We start from the raw sequence: 19,187 nt of genomic DNA, 5'->3' as shown, positions 1-19,187 counted from the left end.
ATCTTATAAATAGCTAGGGTTTGAATCCTAATGTGTTTTATTGTTGTTATTGTTGTTGTTGTTTTGTACGTTTGTTTTTTTGCTGTTTCACAAGAAGTGCAGAAATGCCTGCTATATTATTTCTGCTATTTATATCTTTATTCATTATTCTTGTTATTGCAACACAAGTTCATGATGGGATGATTTCTATTCTATTTGCCTTCTTTATTGTATGTTTTGTGTATATATGTGTTATTTTTGTTTTGTTTTTGTTTTTTGAGGTAGGGTCTTTCTGTGTAACAACTCTGGCTATCCTGGAACTCGGTCTGTAGACCAAGCTGTCCTTGAGCTCACAGAGATCCACCTGCCTCTGCCTCCAGAGTGCTGGGATTAAAGGTGTGCACCACCACTGCCCAGCAAGAAAATTTTTTTAGCATACACTTTGGTTTATTCCTCACCCCCAGTGTTTCAGGTACAAAAAAACCAACAGAACAAAAAACAGTTTTAAAATCTTTTTTGTTATGAAAAGTTTCAGACATACAAAAAAATGTAAAGACAGTAATTGCATATAAAATATGTCACTTCCATAATTGTCAACTTGGTCAAATTTGTTTCATTTGTACTTCTTGCCACTGGATTATTTTGGCCTAGTCCCTGCTATAAATACACATTTATTTATAATTTAATTTGTTGGATTTGTGTAGTTTTGGGTTTTTTTTTTACTTTTTAAAATCTGTGTGTGTGTGTCTGTCTGTCTGTCTGTCTGTCTGTCTGAGTATATGCCACATGTACAGATGCATAGAGGTCAGAAGAGGGCATTGGATTCCTCAGAACAGGAGTCAGAGGAGGTTACTAGCTGCTCAGTATGGGTTCTGGCAACCAAACTCAGGTACCCTGAAATAGCAGCAAACACACTCAATTATTGAGCCATTTCTCCATCCCCTAATTTTGTTTGTTGAGACAGTGTTTCACTAGGTAGTCTAGGACTCAGCAATTCTCCTGAATTCTTAGTGCTGGGTGAGTAAATGTAAGCTATAACACCTAAATTAGATAAGTATTTCTATTCAGGAGTATTTTATAAAATACATTTTTAACCTATTCATATTCATCTCACTAAACCGAGACTACCACTGCCTCAAAATAAGTGAACAGGTTGGCAGTGATTGATACTAATGTCACTTTTATAGAATGGTATATTTTTCTCTATCTTCTTTTGCCTTTTTCTTTCATCTTTTCTCTCTCTCTCTCTCTCTCTCTCTCTCTCTCTCTCTCTCTCTCTCTTTTTTTTTTTTTAGATAAGATTCTCTGTATGGCTGTCCAAGAACTAGCTCCTGTAGACCAGGCTGGCCTCAGATTTGGAGATCCGCCTGCCTCTGCCTTCTGAGTGGTGGGATTAAAGGTGCGTGCACATCACCACCTGTCCCATATTTTCATTTTTTATACAATATACTTTAAGAAATAAGTATTTTGCTGGGCAGTGGGCACGCCTTTAATCCCAGCACTTGGGAGGCAGAGGCATGTGGATATCTGTGAGTTCAAGGCCAGCCTCTTCTACAGAGCTAGTTCCAGGACAGCTAGAGCTGTTTGTTATACAAAGAAACCCTGTCTTGGAAAAACTGAAGAGGAAAAAAAAAGAATAAATGTTTCTCTGAGATTCATCTCAGTTATTTGTAAATAGCATTACTCATGTTTAACTTTTCTGTTCCTCAGTTTCCCTATAATTAGTCGAGTAGATTTTAATATTTACACCTTTAGTGTCCTGGCAATATTATCATAGTGCTTTACATTTCCTTCACATCTATTCTTTTCCTTTTATGGCTTCAGAGCTGCCTTTGGATACCTTTTGCTGGTTAATACTGCCTGGCTTATTATGTCCCTTTATTTGCTACATGGTCTTGTCTCAAGAGAATTACAGACTGCTTTAAGACATGGACTGTTACCTATATATGTTTTTCTTTTTTTTCTTTTTTTTGTGAGCATCGCATACCATGTTAGTGTGTTATTATTAGTTGATTTTGATAGTATTGATCAGGAGTTTTGTAATAGCACTTAAAGGACTGAGGCAGTAAGACAGCTTAGTAGGTAGGGCTGCTTGCTGCAGAGCCTGATACCGTCACTTTGACCTTCATTTTGATTCCTGGGACCCATGTGGTGGACGGAAAGAACCAACTTCCACAAGTTGTCCTCGGGCTTCTATTCACACATTATGGCAACTGTATACATGCACACTAAATAAATAAAATGAGATTTAAACTTTTGTTTTAATTTAAATATCACTTAATAGGACAAAAGTGAAAGAAGGTATAGAATAAATAACTTACAAAGGAAAAGAAGGTGTGCTATTTTTCTATTACAGGAATATTATTGTTTTAGTGCCGATTTATTTATTTACTTGTTTTATTCATTTTGAGAGAAGGTTCTGTTCCATACACTAAGGCTGCTGTGGAACTCATTATATAGCCCAAGTTGATCTTGAACTCCATGCAGTTTTGCCTCAGGTCTCCAAATGATAGTTATTGTGGAAGTGAGCCAGTACACCCAGCTGTTACATTAGATACAGAAAGAGTTTAATTATTAACTATATGATCCTTTAATTGTACAATAGCTATTCAGTATTAGTTACAAGCTTGTAAAATTAGGGTTCATACTAATATGCTTTTTTTCCTTCTTTTTTAATCAGTTCTCTGAGAGTGTGAGTGGCACAAAATTTGAGGAAGACCATCTTTCCCATTACTCTCCCTGGTCTTGTGGCACCATAGGCTCGTGTATAAATGCCATTGATTCAGAGCCCAAAGATGTGATTGCTAATTCAAATGCTGTGCTAATGGTAGGATTTTGCTTGGTTGGGGATAGGGGGGCTTTGGAGGTAGGGAAGATAATGTTGATGTCTCAAGTTTTAAAATGAAAACTTTTTTTTATATCCTGACTGTAAGTAGCAGGGTAATATTTTAACAAATTAAAACAAATTTCATGGAATGTTTCAATTATTTAACTATAGTTTGGTACTTTAATATAGTTGTTACACACAATTGAGATCTATAGTTGGTGTAAAATTGACCAGAAAAACCTATATGTCTTTTAAGAACATCATTAGCTATAGTAATTGTCAGCGGCTCTTTGATTGATATTCTTTGGTTTGTGCAGGACCTGGACAGTGGGGATGTTAAGAGAAGAGTGCATTTATTTGAAACGCAGAGAAGGACAAAAGAAGAAGACCCAATTATTCCCTTTAGTGATGGACCCATTATCTCAAAATGGGGTGCAATTTCCCGATCCTCCCGAACAGGTTACCATACAACAGATCCCATCCAAGCCACTGCTTCCCAAGGAAGTGCAACTAAGCCCATCAGTGTATCAGGTGATCCATTTTAATAATACCAAAGGATTTTTACCATGTGCTTTTATTCCTAACATGTGAGATAGAAAACATTCCATTTTGTACCCATATTAAACTGAGAATGGCATGGTTTAAACAGAGCCTTTGGCTAGTGGGAAAAAATACACAGCCATTTAAAACGTATATTCATACCTATATACTGGTTTTTAAAATTACTTTTATTCTTTTTCATTGTTGTTGTTGTTTTGGGTTTTTTTTGTTTTTTTTGTTTTTTTTTTTTTTTTTTTTTTTGAGATGGGATCATGATGTATCCAAGCTGGTCTCAAACTTGTGCAGTCCTGCCTCAGCCTTCTGAAGATTGGCATTGCAGATGTGCACCACCTTGTCTGGCTTTTCTGCTTTTCTGATAATGGTTTCTTTTTATTTCCTACAGATTATGTCCCTTATGTCAATGCTGTTGATTCAAGGTGGAGTTCATATGGCAATGAGGCCACATCATCAGCACACTATATTGAACGGTAACTTTATTCTCATTTCCTTAAGATGCTTTACTTTTAAACTACAAACTACATGCATCTTAAAATATAGAAACCAGCCTAGTGATGATGGCACACGCCTTTAATCCCAGCACCCTGGAGGCAGAAGCAGGCAGATCTCTGATTTTGAGGCCTTGTCTACAGAGTGAGTTCCAGAACAGCCAGGGCTGTTACACAGAGAAACCCTGTCTTGAAACCCCCTCCCCCCAAAAAAATTACACACACACACACACACACACACACACACACCCACCACTACTGGTTGTCCATGGAATAAGCCACAGTAGATAACAACTAATTTGAGCTGTTTAAAAAATGTCTGAAGCGGGCTGGAGAGATGGCTCAGAGGTTAAGATCACCTACTGCTCTTCCCGAGGTCCTTAGTTAAATTCCCAGCAACCACATGGTGGCTCACAACCATCCGTTATGAGATCTGGTGCCCTCTTCCGGTGTGCAGATATACATAGAAGCAGAATGTTGTATGCATAATAAATAAATAAAATCTTTAAAAGAAAAATATCTGAAACATTTGTGTTTAGAATGGTGACTAAAACACATTCAGTGTTGTTAGTTACAGATAGCATATAGTCATTAACACTTTATATCTCACTTTAACTACAATAAACATACTTCTTTTTAAAGGGACAGATTCATTGTTACTGATTTATCTGGTCATAGAAAGCATTCCAGTACTGGAGACCTTTTGAGCATTGAACTTCAGCAGGTAGGCTCTATTTATTTAGCTTTGATTTTTTTTTTTTTTTGAGTAAAATAATAATTGAATGCTAAGTTTATGTTTTCCTCTCTCTTCATGGAGGCCAAGAGTAACTCATTACTTCTTCAGAGGGAAGCTAATGCTCTGGCCATGCAGCAGAAGTGGAATTCCCTGGATGAAGGCCGACACCTTACTTTAAATCTTCTAAGCAAGGAAATTGAACTAAGAAATGGAGAGGTAAGGAAACTAAATGTCTCAGCTTCATGCTAGCATATTTGCTTTTTGTGGCTGTGTATTAGGATATACTATTTCTTAGTGCATTTTTCAGATGAATGATTACTTTTTAACTTAGAGTACAAATAGTAGTCTCAGAATTCTGAACTAATTTTTTAGCTAAATATTAGGATTCCCATTGTAATTTAAAGGAGATCCCAGGTTCTTCAGTTATAAAATTAATATTTTTCTTATTCACAGAGTGATTATACAGAAGACACAGTAGATACGAAGCCCGATAGAGATATTGAGTTAGAGCTTTCAGCACTCGATACTGATGAACCTGATGGACAAAGTGAACAAATTGAAGTAAGTGCCAAAATTAGATAATTAGGTGGCCTTGTTCTGTTGTAAATTAAAATGCATAAAATACTGTCATATTGGGGCTGGAGAGATGACTCAGAGGTTAAGAGCACTGACTGCTCTTCCAGAGGTCCTGAGTTCAATTCCCAGCAACCACATGGTGGCTCACAACCATCCGTTATGAGATCTGGTGCCCTCTTCTGGTGTGCATATATACATGGAGGCAGAATGTTGTATACATAATAAATAAATAAAAATTTTAAAAAAATGTCATATTGAAAGATTAACATTTTACTTTCTTAGGAAATCCTGGACCTACAACTTGATATCAGTTCTCAAAGTGATCAGTTGCTGAATGGAACAGCAATGGAAAATGGCCATCCAGGTCAACATCACCAGAAAGACACAGTAAAGCAGAAGAGACAGAGCTTAGGTGAAGACCATGTGATTCTGTGAGTGTTAGACAGATCCTTTGTAATCAGGGGGCATAAGGTGTAAATAACTTATGTAGATGCAGGGTTAGATTCATTATGGCTTTTTACTATTAGGGGGCAACCTTATTTAACTTCAGCACCTGTGAGGGCAGTGGCAGGATCTGCTGCTTATATGTTCTAAGCTATCATGGAGTCCATAGCAAGACCCTATCTCAAAAACAAACCATAAGGGGCTGGAGAGAGGCTCAGCAGTTAAGAGCACTTATTGCTCTTGCAGAGGACCCAGGTTTGGTTCCCAGCACCCACATGGTGGCTCACAACCTTGGTATAACTTCTGTTCCAGGGGATAAAACCCATTTTTGGGACCTCCAAGTGTATTGTACACATGTGGTATACATACATACATACATACATACATACATACATACATACATACATACATACATGAATGAAAGCAAAACACATAATTCTTTTTAAAAAATTCATAAAAACTAAAGCAAACAAAAACTATGCTGAATATTTCTTGTTCTGAAAGTCATGTTACGATTTTCTTGGCTACTATATTGCCATTTTATTTAATTACTGCCAAAGATTTGATCCTGGCCTTAAGCTTGATAATTTATATGTCATCTAATTATTATTTTAACTTTTATCATAAATTTGGAAAATAGGGCCTTTTTAGTGACTTCTGTTTTTTTTTGGGGGGGGGGGTTCCGAGATAGGATTTCTCTGTGGCTTTGGAGGCTGTCCTGGAACTTGCTCTTGTAGACCAGGCTGGTCTCGAACTCACAGAGATCTGCCTACCTCTGTCTGACTTCTGATATTTTAAAAATTATTTTAATTTTTATTTATTAATTTTTAATTTGTCTGGGTGTCTATCTGCATATATGTCTCTGCACCATGTGCAAGCCTTGTGCTGTGCCTGGCAGAGGCCAGAACAGGCATTGCATCTCCTGGGATTGGAGTTATAGACAGTTGTGAGCTGCCATTTGGGTGCCGGGAATTGAACCTGAGTCCTCTGGAAGAACAGCCAGTGCTTGTAACCGCTGAGACATCTCTCCAAGCCCCATTCAAACTTTTCTTGATAAAGAAGATAGGCTTTTTCTGTTGGGTCTTAGAGTTTGGAGTAGCTTTTGGAGAACATATATTGTAACTCATAAATATTTGCACTTAAAGTTAATTTGCTTTCACTGTCATTTATTTTTTCTCAGGGAGGAGCAAAAAACAGTTCTGCCAGTAACGTCTTGCTTTAGCCAGCCACTCCCAGTATCTATTAGCAGTGCAGGCTGCCTCCCCATCGCCACATCTGTCAGTGTTGGCAACCTCATTCTGAAAACTCACGTTATGTCTGAAGATAAAAACGACTTTTTAAAACCTATTGCAAATGGGAAGATGGTTAACAGCTGAAAGGAGGCTCATCTTTCAAATTTGTGACCACACCATGGAAGCATTTACACTAGCTTTTTATATATATAATATATATTATATAATGTATATTTTTTTTAAAAAAAAACAGATATTACTGGGGGCATTCATTTCCTGTGGACTCTTTGATACTTCAAGCCCTCTTGCATTAGCATTATGAAAAAAAAAAAAAGAAAATTTACTTTACTAGGGTAACGTTCACTTTCCAGAAATTATTGGAATTTGGACAACATTTAACTTAAGCTTCAAGCAGCTTTTTATGAGTTTGTAGCAATCCGGTGCAGTAACTGAGCCATTTCCTATTTTAAATGGCTTCTACAGTAAATTAACAACTCAGTTATTAAACTAGCAGGATCCTACAATGATACATCTAGTGAAAGTAGAGTTAATTAATTTATTTCTATTTTATGTTTCACTGAGAGAAATTTCCATCTCATTCCAGCTGCTTTATTTATCTTTTTTTTTATTGGACTTTGCATGGATTTTTCTTTTCCTTTTTCTTTTTTCCTTACTTTTTTTTTTTTTTTTTTTTTTTTGAAGAGTGGAGTTAGATGTTCTTACCATAGAGTTTTACAGGGTTATGTAATAGCTTTCTTTACTGCATTATATGTAGAAGTGTGGTGCAGTGCTTTTATCTGTAGCATTTAATTTTTAATTTTCCATTTTTCAAGAATAGTTTCTGCTTTGTTAATATTTATACACAGGCTACTTGTTGAAGTAATTAATTAAAAATATAACCAAGTGCCTAAGTCTTTCAGCTGATGTACTAGATATTAAATTCTCCTAAGTTATGCAGAATCGTTTTTACAATTTTGATAAATTATGCACTAATGTAATGGCAATTTTTTAAAATGCAGATTTAAGCCTGTACATTATTGAATCTGATGACTTGGCAAAAGAATCAGGTGCTTTCACCTTTCTTGAGAAAACCCTGTCTGTAGCGTTTGCACTGACTAACAAGATGGTCTTGCTGGGTCTTTAATTTAAAGAAATTAATTTGTGTGTTCATTACATTGTTTTAGTTAGATATTGTTTGTTGTTAACTTCATGTTGGGTTTAATTTTCTTTGTTTTCTGACTGTTAGATTGATAAGACTATGAACCATGTAGTAGTAGTACATTGGCTAACATTTACCCATACTTAAGAACATGAATAATTTCTGCCCTGCCATAATGTGACTGAAATTTTCACTTGGCATCTGGAAGTATGCAGTATGTTCAACCATCCATGTCTCAGATTTGTGGGTGGTATTTTATTGAAGCTTAAATTTCAGTCAACATTTGAAAACAAAAGCTGGGCATTCCTTCCTAGTGGTAATCTTACCTATAGTTTGTCTTTTTTTTTTTTCCTCCATTTCTTTCCGATTAGTTTGACTTTTATTTTTTAATTAACTTCTGTGAAGTTGTTTACTCTGAGAATTGTACTGGAATATTTTAAGCCAAGCTGATCTTTCACCAGGTGTACTGTATGTAAGGGCTTCTCCTGCTAGCAAGATGCTTAAACAGGATCATGTTATTGGTCGTCTGAGCTATTTAGTTATTTTACAAAAAACCACAGAATTGTATCAGATAAGATTTTGATAAAAGTTTTGTGCACATTTCCAGGGGTGGGAGGGTTGACATTTCCCTGAAATTTCTTGATTGGAATGAGTAAATACTGGTGTTTGATACCTGTCTTAATGAACATGCTCATAAGGTGACTGATAAGTTGTAAATAATACCTGAGAAACAAAGGGGTAGTTTTGATATTCTGGTGTCAGTATGGAAGATCTTACACATTTATTTAATACTTAAGTGTATGAAGATGTTTGTTTGTAGCATAACAGCACAGTAGCCTTGACTTAGTTTCCTTTGGTTAGTACTGTACCTTTTTGCCATGGCCAGTGCTCCCATCCCTACAAAGACATTTTATTTATTTCACTCTGTAACCTGAAATGAATAGGAACAAGAGTTTTAAACCATGTTGCATTAACTTATTTCTGACATTATAAATTAGCTTAGGATATTACAGGAACATGATTGTTATATAATTTATATCAGAACCTTTTTATGAATATGAACTTATTACATTTAAAACGCTTCCAATGTTGTTTTTTTTTTTTTTCTGTTTATAATTTCAAAAAGGTTATGTAAACCAGTCTGTCTATTTCATGGATATTTAATAGTGAGATCTTCCATGTTGAAGGTAATGTATTTTTTTTTAAGATTTTAAAATTGCTATTTTGTTACAAAATAGAGACCTATTAACAGTTGAGAGCTCCTTATGTGCCCTCAGGGAAAGAACCCTCCGTGCAACAGAACTACACGAACATCTTCAGCACTTTCTGAGGGTGATTATATACTACATAAATTGATCTTGTGTATTTAACCTTATCTTTTTCATTTTAAAATTGAAATTTTGAAGCGTGGTTGTGCTCTGCTGGAGGGGGTTAGGATGCTTAGGTGTTTGCCTATTTGTTCAGTAAATTACATTTGCATCAGTATGTGTACTTGCCAACCTTATTGGTATGTCTCACACACTTAGAGCAAAATAATGCTTTTCTTGCAGCAGATGATCCCATAAAGTAATAACTCCCTATTCTTAAATTTCTACTCTTTCTCACTAACAACATAGGAATTGTTTCTGTGTTGATGTTACACTGTATTGCATCTTTTATGTGGTGACAACCTACTGTCTATTTTGGTGGGTTTAATGTGAAATAAAGCCATTGAATCTCTGCCACTTCAGAAGAAAGAACAGTTCATCTGACCTTTCTTCAAAATAGTACTTACTCATGTCATAGAGGAAAATAGTACAAGTAGACCTGGAACATGGCTTTTTAAAATTGGGGCAATCATCATTTTGACCCTTTACCAAGACATTGTGATGAACACATTTGGGATCAGAGGCTACAATGCAGTAGAAGAGAAAATTTGTAATGTTGATATATAAACTGCATGTGTCACCTATGGGTCTGATCAGGAAAAAGCAGTCTGAAGTTTGAAAAGCAGGAAAATGTTGTGGGTTTCCTTTATGTTTTGTTTTTGTTTGTCTTTCTTCCCAATTTGTAAATCCAGGTCCTAGTAAGTGTGCCACATTCAGATGCTGTGAATATAACATCATTAGTCTTGTGTGGGGTCATTTCATTTTATGAATTCTAAGAGTTCTATATGTATTCCTTCTATTTAGTACCTAAACAAACCAGATTCTCTTGCCTTTGCTACCATGACTTATTTCAGTGCCATGCAACGAACCAGTATATGTGGGGACAGTTGTATATTGTAATTTTTTTTTAAAAGGTAGCTCTTTAAGCCCATGGCGCTGATTCTCTCCTTTCGTAGCTTTTTACTCTAGTAAGAGAATTAAATGAAACCTCTTATACAAAAACTAAACTTTCCCATTTGTGTGGATCCTAGTCACTTTGACCCAGATTTCAAGTTGATGGCTGAGTTACAAAGCACATCCTGATTTTATATAGAGAAGATTCCAGAATGCAATGGTTTGCAGGACTTTTGAATGTGATCATTTAAACATTTGAAAAAAAAAATTGTTTAAAAACCATCTACCCTAGTTTTGAATTTTAGATGTGATATAGCCCATGTTATCTTTTTTTAACCAGGGTTGGAACGTGTAACAATCAGGTTCGGTATATGATTTTAGCTGTGAATCTGAGAATTTCTTCCCTTGTTTCTTTGAGTCATTTCTGAGCAGACTGTCACCAATATTAGTAACTAATCATTAAAGAGAAAAGTTGCATTGCAGCTATGTATTAGTGTCTTAGAACTTTCCTTATGTTTTAGTGAATCAAGAGTACTGATGGGATCACTTACTGTAACTCCTTCTGCAGAAGAGCCCCTTCTGTAAACAGAACACAAATGACATGCTCAAGGAGTATCCCGTTTTTTAGAGATTAAGTTTGCTAGTAACTCCTTTACACTAGCTGTTTCTTTGTATCCCTTTGCTGGCAAGGGAGTACAAGGAGTCAAACCACAGATCAGAACACCCCACATTTGAGTGGAGACTTATTTTTACTCTAAGGGGAGTTATTCCCCCAAGTCTGAAACTGGCAATTTTTTTTCTCTTATATAAAAATTTAAAAATATCCCCTAAACCAGTGGAAAAAAGACACTGGCTGCACTTAGTACTGCCAAAAGCCAAGGTCATTTGCACATATTCCATCAACCTGTCAAGAATTAGGCCTCACTTTATAACCCACGGCATGGAAGTGCATGCATTCTCTTAGCTGGGCAAACAATTATACTGTAGTTGTGATACAACACATGTGGCTTTTATTTGTACTGCACATACCCACTGTACAGCCACTTGGGAGTATCGTGGTTAGCTTGCAGCAACTGCCGTCTGCATTTATACTGTTTATTGCATATTCTTTTCCCTGGAAGTGAAAAAGAAATGTTTTTCTTGTTGCATTGATTACATTTTATAAATTTGCTTAGCTGGAAAGTTTGGGAAAAGAGGCCTGTTTGTCAATTGTACAACCGATTGTGAAGCTTAGTGTGAATATTTTTACGTCTGTATTAGACATTTTCTTTGCAAATCTATTGTTCGATTGAAATGTAAATGAAATTAAAGATGGTGTACACCCATCATGTAAAAAGCAGGCACCATCTCTAAGATGGATTTAATGCTCATTTTTAAGGCATATACTCAGCTTCTATTTAAAACTATAAAATAATTCTGTACAATGAAATGGGGAATATATATGGGAATAAATTCTATTCCATTTATTTCAATTTGAATTTCCAAATTGTAATGTTTCCCTTTGTGCTATAGGAATAGGATTAAATGGGGGGAAGGCTAGGACTTATAAGGCCTGTATATGGGGGGTGGGCAGAGATGGAACAATGAGGGTTGTGATGATAGTGAATAGCAAAGAGTGAATTCTGTGTGTTTTTGCTGTAGCACTGAAGTGAAGAGATATTAGCTTTGGCTGTTCACAAAATAGAGCATCATGATTTTCAGTGTTTGAGAGAAAACTGATGGAAAAAGTTTGCAGTACTTGACATGTATTTGCATGCACAAAATAAAATTATTTGTCCACCTTAAAAGTTGTTTGTTTAGTGTCAATGTTAAGTTTATGGTATGTTTTAGTTGTCCTGATTTTTTTTTTTTTTTGATATCTCTTATAAAGCTGGAAAACCACTCCTTAAGTAGGGACTTAAATGATTACCTGCTTCATAAGTATATCATTGGGAAGTAAATAGACCCAAGGAGGTTGAAATATTTCTTAATGTTCTGACATTTCGTTCAATATAGAGCACTTTTTAAATGGGAGATGGTATAAAAAAATAATAATAATGAGTTTACTGTCTTTGGGAGATAATAGAACCGGTGCATAAATAGGACAGTCATGTTATGAAAGTATGAAAATTATTCTGTAGGCTTCAGGAAAATTTTTTAAAAAATGGCCTGAATCTCAGCACCATTGTCATTGACCCCAGGGTACCTTTATTTATTCACCCAGCTGATGTGTCATAAGCCTTTGTCTGTGCCAGTCTTTAAGACTATAGGTCAATAAAATGAACTCTTTTCCTAGAAGCTCATGATGTAGAAATGGGAAAGACTAAGCTGAATAGCTCAGAAAGCTACATACAAAGGGACCAGTTATAGTTGTGTTGAGTAAGAGGGGGTGCTTCTCTGTGAGACAACCCCTGGCTAGACTTTAAATCCTGCATAACATTTTTACCAGTAATAGATTACCTTCATGACCCCCTGACCTCTACTTCTATTTAGTATTTTAATTCTGTTTTACATCTGAGAGATTTTGTAATTTGCCAAGATCTCATAACCAGAAAGTAATAGAGTCAGAGTTCTGCCATCTTTCTTTCCCAAAAAGGTAATGGTGGTGGTAGTTGGGTGCATTTCCACCTAAGTGAAAAGTGTGATTAAGGAATGGGACTTCACTGAGTAATAATATGGACAGCCAAATCTCAGAGCACTTAGTATGTTTCAGACAAAGTTCTAAGTGTTACAATGTAGATTACTGTCACCATTCTTAGACAAGAAAAGGAATATAGATACTTTGCAGAATTGGCCCAAGTTTACACTGCTAGAAGAGGTAGATGGGCATTGAATACTATACTAAAGAGATTATAAGAGAATCTTGGAAGTTACATAAGCTGAATGATTTGAGATTTTAGGAAGGATACCTTGGCAGTGATGTAAAAGATGAAGCTGGAGATAGACCAGCAAGGAGGCTGGGTTAATACTGTAAGTGTAGACTACATGACCATGCCAGGATGGAGCAAAAGAGATGAACTTGAAGATTGGGGTTGGGGAGAATGACTGACCAGATTTGCTGTGCTTTTTTAAAAAGTGCATTAGACATCTGTGCATTATTAGGGGATTGAAATTTGTTTAAAGATTACAAATCCTGTTTTGCTGAGGAGCGACATAATTTTCATATGCAGTCTTCAATAAACCCCAGAAAGACTTTGGAGTGTAGGAAGACGCAAGAAGAAAAGCCATGAGGAGGTAAACCAGGCAGAGGAAACAAGTTACTACAGGGGTAGGGTCTTGTATTGCCCATTTGGCCTCAAACTCAAAATCCTGAGTGCTAAGATCACTGGTGTACACCTTTACACCCAGCAAGGAAAGTTGGCATCATGGAAGAAATGAAATTTCAGAGAGATTTATGGTTAATGCCTGTTGTAATAACATGCTTAACAGAATAGCTCAGATGCCTGTGAGATAGCTACATGAATAGGTCTTGCTTAAGTAAGGATTTTCTCAAAACCCAACCTGAATGAGGATCAGATGGAGAGTAATGAAAGGTGTGGTTAAAAATAGATACCTAAGTCCAAGAGAATGGAGATCAATAGTATTTTTTAAACTGTATTTTGAAATAGTTACAGAGTCATAGAAAGTACAGACATTACCATGTACCTTTCATATAGTCTGTCTCATGGTAGTATATTGTATAGCTAGTACAATATCAGAACCAGAAAATTGACATATTCAATCCATAGACCTTATTTACCCCTCCTCAGCTTCATGTGTATTCACCTGTATATGCCCACCCACAAAGAGGGGTGTAGGGATGGTTCTTATGCAGTTTTTTCCAAGTGTAAGTTTGTGGAAAGGCCATTGTTGAGATAACACCTGTTTTCCTCTCATTTATTCTTTTTGCCCTTTATAGTCACACCATTTTCTTACCATGCTCTCTGAACCCTGGCAGCCATTAATCCGTTCTCCATCTCTGTAATTTTGTCATGATGACAATGTTATATAAATGAAATTATACCATATGTAACTTTTTGAAATTTTTTGTTTTGTTTTTTACTGGATTCAGCAAAATTACCTTGAGCTTCATCCAAGTTGTTGCATGTATTAATAGTTTGTTCCTTTATATTGCCGAGTAATATGCCATGGTATAGATATACCATGGGTTGTTTAACCATCCTCCATTAAGAGGCATTTGAGTTGTTTCAAATTTCTATTACAAATAAAGCTGCTATGAACATTTATATAAATGCTTTTGTGTGGTTATAGTTTTTATTTCTGAAATAATGAGTAAAATAAGCTGGTATTCTTTGTCTACTTCTGAAGAGGATGAGGAAGTGTCAACAAGATGAATTCCTTAAAAATTCAGTTCACCAGGGCTGATGAGGTGGTTCAGTGTTTAAGAGAGCTAGCTGTTCTTCCAGAGGACCTGGGTTCAATTTCCAGCTCCCAGATGACAACTCAAAATTGTAACTCCAGTCCCAGAGAATCTCATGTCTTCTGGGTTCCACGGGTACCAGGTACTCATGGTACAAGGCATACATTAGGCAAAAAACCCATATGCATAAAAATAATTTTTTTTAAATTGAGTTTGTGAAAATAAATACACAATGATAAAGTAAATTGGTATTTCCCTGTATTAGTTTTCTATTGTCACATAAATTACGCACACCCACCCACTGCAAACAGCAGTGTAACACAACAGTACTTAGTATCTCAGATTCTGTAGGTCAGGAAGTTGAATGTGACTTAAATGGGTACCATGAGTCTCTTCAGAAACTGCAGTCCAAAAGTTGGTTGGCATTGGTATCATCACTGCTCAGATATGGAAGGATAAGCTTCCAAGTTCACTCCTCTGATGGCTGGTAGGATCTCCTTCCATATGAACTATTGAAATGAAAACCTCAGACTTTCTGGCTGTTCAGTGGAGCCCAATCTGCCAGTTCTTTGCCAGGTGCGTCTCTGTAGGACATCTCACAGTGGGAGATTGGATGAGATTGGCTCTTCTAAGTGGCAAGAAAATGCCATAGAGCAAGCAAGAAAGCTGAAAAGTTACTCTTATAATCTTATCTTGGAAGTGGCATCTCATTACTTTTGTGATAGTTTAGTCCTCAGAAGCAAGGCCCTAGGCCAAGTCCACACTTGATTGAGGCAAGGAGCATGAATTCTAGAGATGGGTTTTGTTTTGTATTGGCAGTAGGATTTTGTCCAATCAGGCAGAAAACATGTAGTGGTTGTATGGGATGTATTTTTTGAATACTAAACTATATTAAGGGAATAACTGTAAGATAAAATATTTAAAATATAGCACACTATGGTTCAGGGAAGGGCCCCTAAGGACAAACTTGGAAAGAGGCCATTTCTCAAGGCCGGGGTTCAAACCTCATTGGCGATGCTATACTTAGCCTAGTAGGCAAAATATTGCTGGTTAGCTAGCTCTGGCTCAAAACTAGTTGCTGGCAAGCAGAGAGCCTTCTCAGGCCACAGGTGAAGTATGCAGCCTGTAGAGGAAATTGGCACCAGGGTTCTCAGCAGGTCTTTGGAAGGTGGAAGAGGGGAGCAGAAGGCTTCAAGAAACCAGTTTTTGCATTGAGAGAGTACTAGAAAATTAATTCTTAGGTTGAGGGGACAACATGCTAGATGCATGAATAGGGAAGTACTCTACTGGATGTCCTTATGTCAGTGTCACTGGCCTTCCATGTGGCTTCAGGAAAGCCTGAAGTGTCCCTCCAGTGCCCTTTAATAAGCAAACCAATCAGTGTCATTACAGAGCAGGGAGAAATCTTTGAGGAATTCTGGCCATCATCAAAGAGTCTAGACTGAAACTGAATTGAGAACAGAGGCAATAAATTCATCAGCCAAAAAAATTTTACAAGTACCTAGCATGGGTCTACACCTCCTACAGAAAAGAAAACCTTCCAACAGAGTGCCAGACCCATTCAAAGTCAGATCTATTAAAAACTTAGAAATGATGCCAGTTTTACAAAAGCTCTTAAAGTGGGAGGAGTTAACTTCCAACTAGTGTTGTTAAATCAATGTCTTTGTTAGGGTTTCTATTTATGTGATGAAGCACTATGACAAAAAGCAACAAGGTGGGAAGGGTTTATTTTATCTTACAACTCTCAGGTCATTCCATCACTGAGGGAAGTTAGGGCAGGAACTCAATCAAGGCAGGAACCTGGAAGCAGGAACTGAAGCAGAAGTTAAGGAGGAATGCTAAAAGTTGCTTGCTTCACTACAGGACTACCTGCTCAGAGGCATGCCACCCAGAATGAGCTTGACCTTTCTACATAACCTCTGGTTAAGAAAATGTCCCCACAGCCTTGCATATGGGCCAATCTCATGGAGAATTTTCTCAATTAAGATTCCTTCCTCCCAGATGTTTCTTGATTTGTGCCAACAAACCAGGATACCAAAGTAACCCTGACAATAAAACCAGACAACATTATCAAAATTTCTTTATGAACATAGATGTAAAAAGCTCTTGATAATAGCATCTACATAAGGATTATTTTACTATGTAACATACAAAATAAATCAAGTCCAAACATGGCTTTTTTTTTTCAGAAATGCACAATTGATTTTGAATTTGAAAATCAGTAATTGAGCATATTAACAGAATAATGCTGTTATAGGGTCCCTTAGATTTTTTTAAAAGATTTTAAAATTACATGTATGTGTGTATGTCTCTGTATGGATATGTGTATATGAGTACAGGCATCTGTGGGGTCCAGAAGAGGTGTCAGTTTCCTTGCAGCTGGTTATGAGCTGTCTGACATGGGTGATAGAAACTGAATTCTGACCCTCTGCAAGAGCAGTATGTGCTTTTAACCACTAAGCCACCTCTCAGCCCCTTGCCCTTGACATTTTTAAGAGTATGGGCTATTGGTTTTTTTGCTGAAAGTAGTACTAAAGTTATGAAAGCAAGGTTTTGTGATTTTTTTCATGATTTAATCAAAATTAGTTGTTGCTTTAAGGTAACCATCTAAAGAACACGTCACTTAAAACCCATACCAAAGATTGACCAGTTTAAGGTGGGTTATTCTGGATTCTAACTAAGAAAGACATTCAGTCATAACAAATGGAACCTCCTACCCAAATAAAAAGAAGAGAAAAAGAGGAAAGGAGAGGGAAATAGGATGGGGGGTGGTGAGGTGTTAGTATTCAGGCATCTGTACTGGCCTGCCCTTGGGGTTCTGACATGATCTGTCCTCAGCTGAGGCAACTAAGAGCACCACCTGTGCATATTCACTGAGCTCGCTTTTAAAAGGGCCCTGCCCACCTCCTATTATCCTCTTTTTTCCCTCTCTTTCTCTTCCACCACTTTTGTCCCCAGGGACCCATCTCTGCTCCTCTCTCTATCCCATTTGCTTTCCCCTTCTCTCTCCTCTTCCACAAACCTATGTGAGTCCTGTCGTATGGCATGACTTCTCTTTGTGGCATTTGTAAATATTACAGCAGGTGGCAGATGAACAAGCCAGATGGATAGACTGGATATTTCAAATGGTCATAATACTGCTTGCTGTCATTCAACTATAGTTAGATTTATTTATCTTTATTTTTCTTTTTTGACTTTTATATTTATTTTTCCCTTTTTTATTGAAATTAGAAACAAGCTTCATTTACATATCAATCCCAGTTCCATCTACCTCTCCTCCTCCCTTGGCCCCACTGACTCCATATCCCATCCCCTTTCTGCTCCCTAGGGAGGGTGAGGTCTTCCATGGGGGATCTTCAAAGTCTGTCATCATTTGGAGCAGGGCCTAGACCCTGCCCAGTGTGTCTAGGCTGAGAGCATCCCTCTGTGTGGAGAAGGCTCCCAAAGTCCATTTGTGTACTAGGGGTAAATACTGATCCACTACCAGAGGCCCCATAGATTGTCCAGACCCCCAAACTGGCCTCCTCATTCAGGGGTCTGGAACAGTCCTTTTCTTGTTTCTCAGCTATCAGTCTAGGATCCATGAACAACCTCTTGTTCAGGTCAGCTATTTCTGTGGGTTTCTCCAACCTGGTCTTGACCCCCTTTGCTCATCACTTCTCCCTCTCTGCAAACTGGATTCCAGAGTTCAGCTCAGTGTTTAGCTGTGGGTATTTGCTTCTGCTTCCATCAGCTTCTGGATGAAGGCTTTATGATGGCATATAAGGTAGTCATCAATCTCATTATGGGAGAAGGGCTTTTAAGGTAGCCTCTCCACTATTGCTTAAATTCTTAGTTGGGGTCAATCTTATAGATCTTTGGACATTTCCCTAGTGTCAGATTTGTCTTTATTAAACCTCTAATGGCTCCCTCTATAATGGTATCTCTTTTCTTGCTCTCCTCTTTTTCCTCTTACTCAATCTTTCTGCTCTCTCTTGCCCTCCTCTCCCCTTTTCTTCTCCCCTTCTATTTATTCTAACTCCCTCCACCCTCCCCCATGTTCCCAATTAGCTCAGGAGATCTTGTCCCTTTTCTCCTACTCCAGGGGACCATGTATGTCTCTCTTAGGGTCCTTGTTTCCCAGCTTCTCTGGTGGTGTGGATTGTAGGCTGCTACTCTTTTGCTATGGGTCTAAAATCCATATATGAGGTTTTGTCTTTTTGTGACTGGGTTACCTCACTCAGGATGGTTTCTTCTAGTTCCATCCATTTATTTGCCTGCAATTTTCAAGATTCTATTTATTTTTCCACTAAGTACTCCGTTGTGTAAATGTACCACATTTTCTCTATCCACTTTTCAGTTGAGAGGCATCTAGATTGCTTCCAGGTTCTGGCTATTACAAATAATGCTTCTGTGAACATGGTTAAACAGATGTCCTTGATGTATCAAGGTGCATCTTTTGTGTATATGCCTAGAATGGAAATGCTGGATCTTGGGGTAGACTGATTCCCTTTTTCCTGAGGAATCTCCATACTGATTTCCAAAGTGGCTGTGCAAGTGACACTCCCACCAGCAGTGGAGGAGTGTTTCCCTTTCTCCACATTCTCTC

The 19,187-nt window shown here is 37.2% G+C and overlaps 2 protein-coding genes across 10 annotated transcripts in view; both read left to right on the top strand.

The window, feature by feature from the left end:
- The window catches only part of Rc3h2 (ring finger and CCCH-type domains 2), a 60,349-nt gene extending 45,878 nt beyond the window's left edge, over positions 1-14,471 (top strand). For 5 of the 9 annotated variants that reach the window (XM_027423534.2, XM_027423531.2, XM_027423535.2 and 2 more), the window contains 8 exons: positions 2,660-2,806; positions 3,124-3,337; positions 3,750-3,834; positions 4,495-4,576; positions 4,670-4,804; positions 5,042-5,149; positions 5,447-5,595; positions 6,789-14,471. In XM_027423534.2, the coding sequence (XP_027279335.1) occupies positions 2,660-2,806; positions 3,124-3,337; positions 3,750-3,834; positions 4,495-4,576; positions 4,670-4,804; positions 5,042-5,149; positions 5,447-5,595; positions 6,789-6,984 (1,116 nt within the window). In that variant the 3' untranslated portion in view covers positions 6,985-14,471. The remainder of the gene's footprint in view (positions 1-2,659; positions 2,807-3,123; positions 3,338-3,749; positions 3,835-4,494; positions 4,577-4,669; positions 4,805-5,041; positions 5,150-5,446; positions 5,596-6,788) is intronic. The other 4 variants (XM_027423536.2, XM_027423537.2, XM_035446998.1 and 1 more) reach the window with 3 other exon arrangements.
- The window catches only part of Dennd1a (DENN domain containing 1A), a 1,920,886-nt gene that overhangs the window by 932,496 nt on the left and 969,203 nt on the right, over positions 1-19,187 (top strand).

The sequence above is a fragment of the Cricetulus griseus genome, chromosome 6 (assembly GCF_003668045.3).
Source record: "Cricetulus griseus strain 17A/GY chromosome 6, alternate assembly CriGri-PICRH-1.0, whole genome shotgun sequence".
Taxonomy (NCBI): domain Eukaryota; kingdom Metazoa; phylum Chordata; class Mammalia; order Rodentia; family Cricetidae; genus Cricetulus; species Cricetulus griseus.
This window is presented reverse-complemented; position numbering and strand designations above follow the sequence as displayed.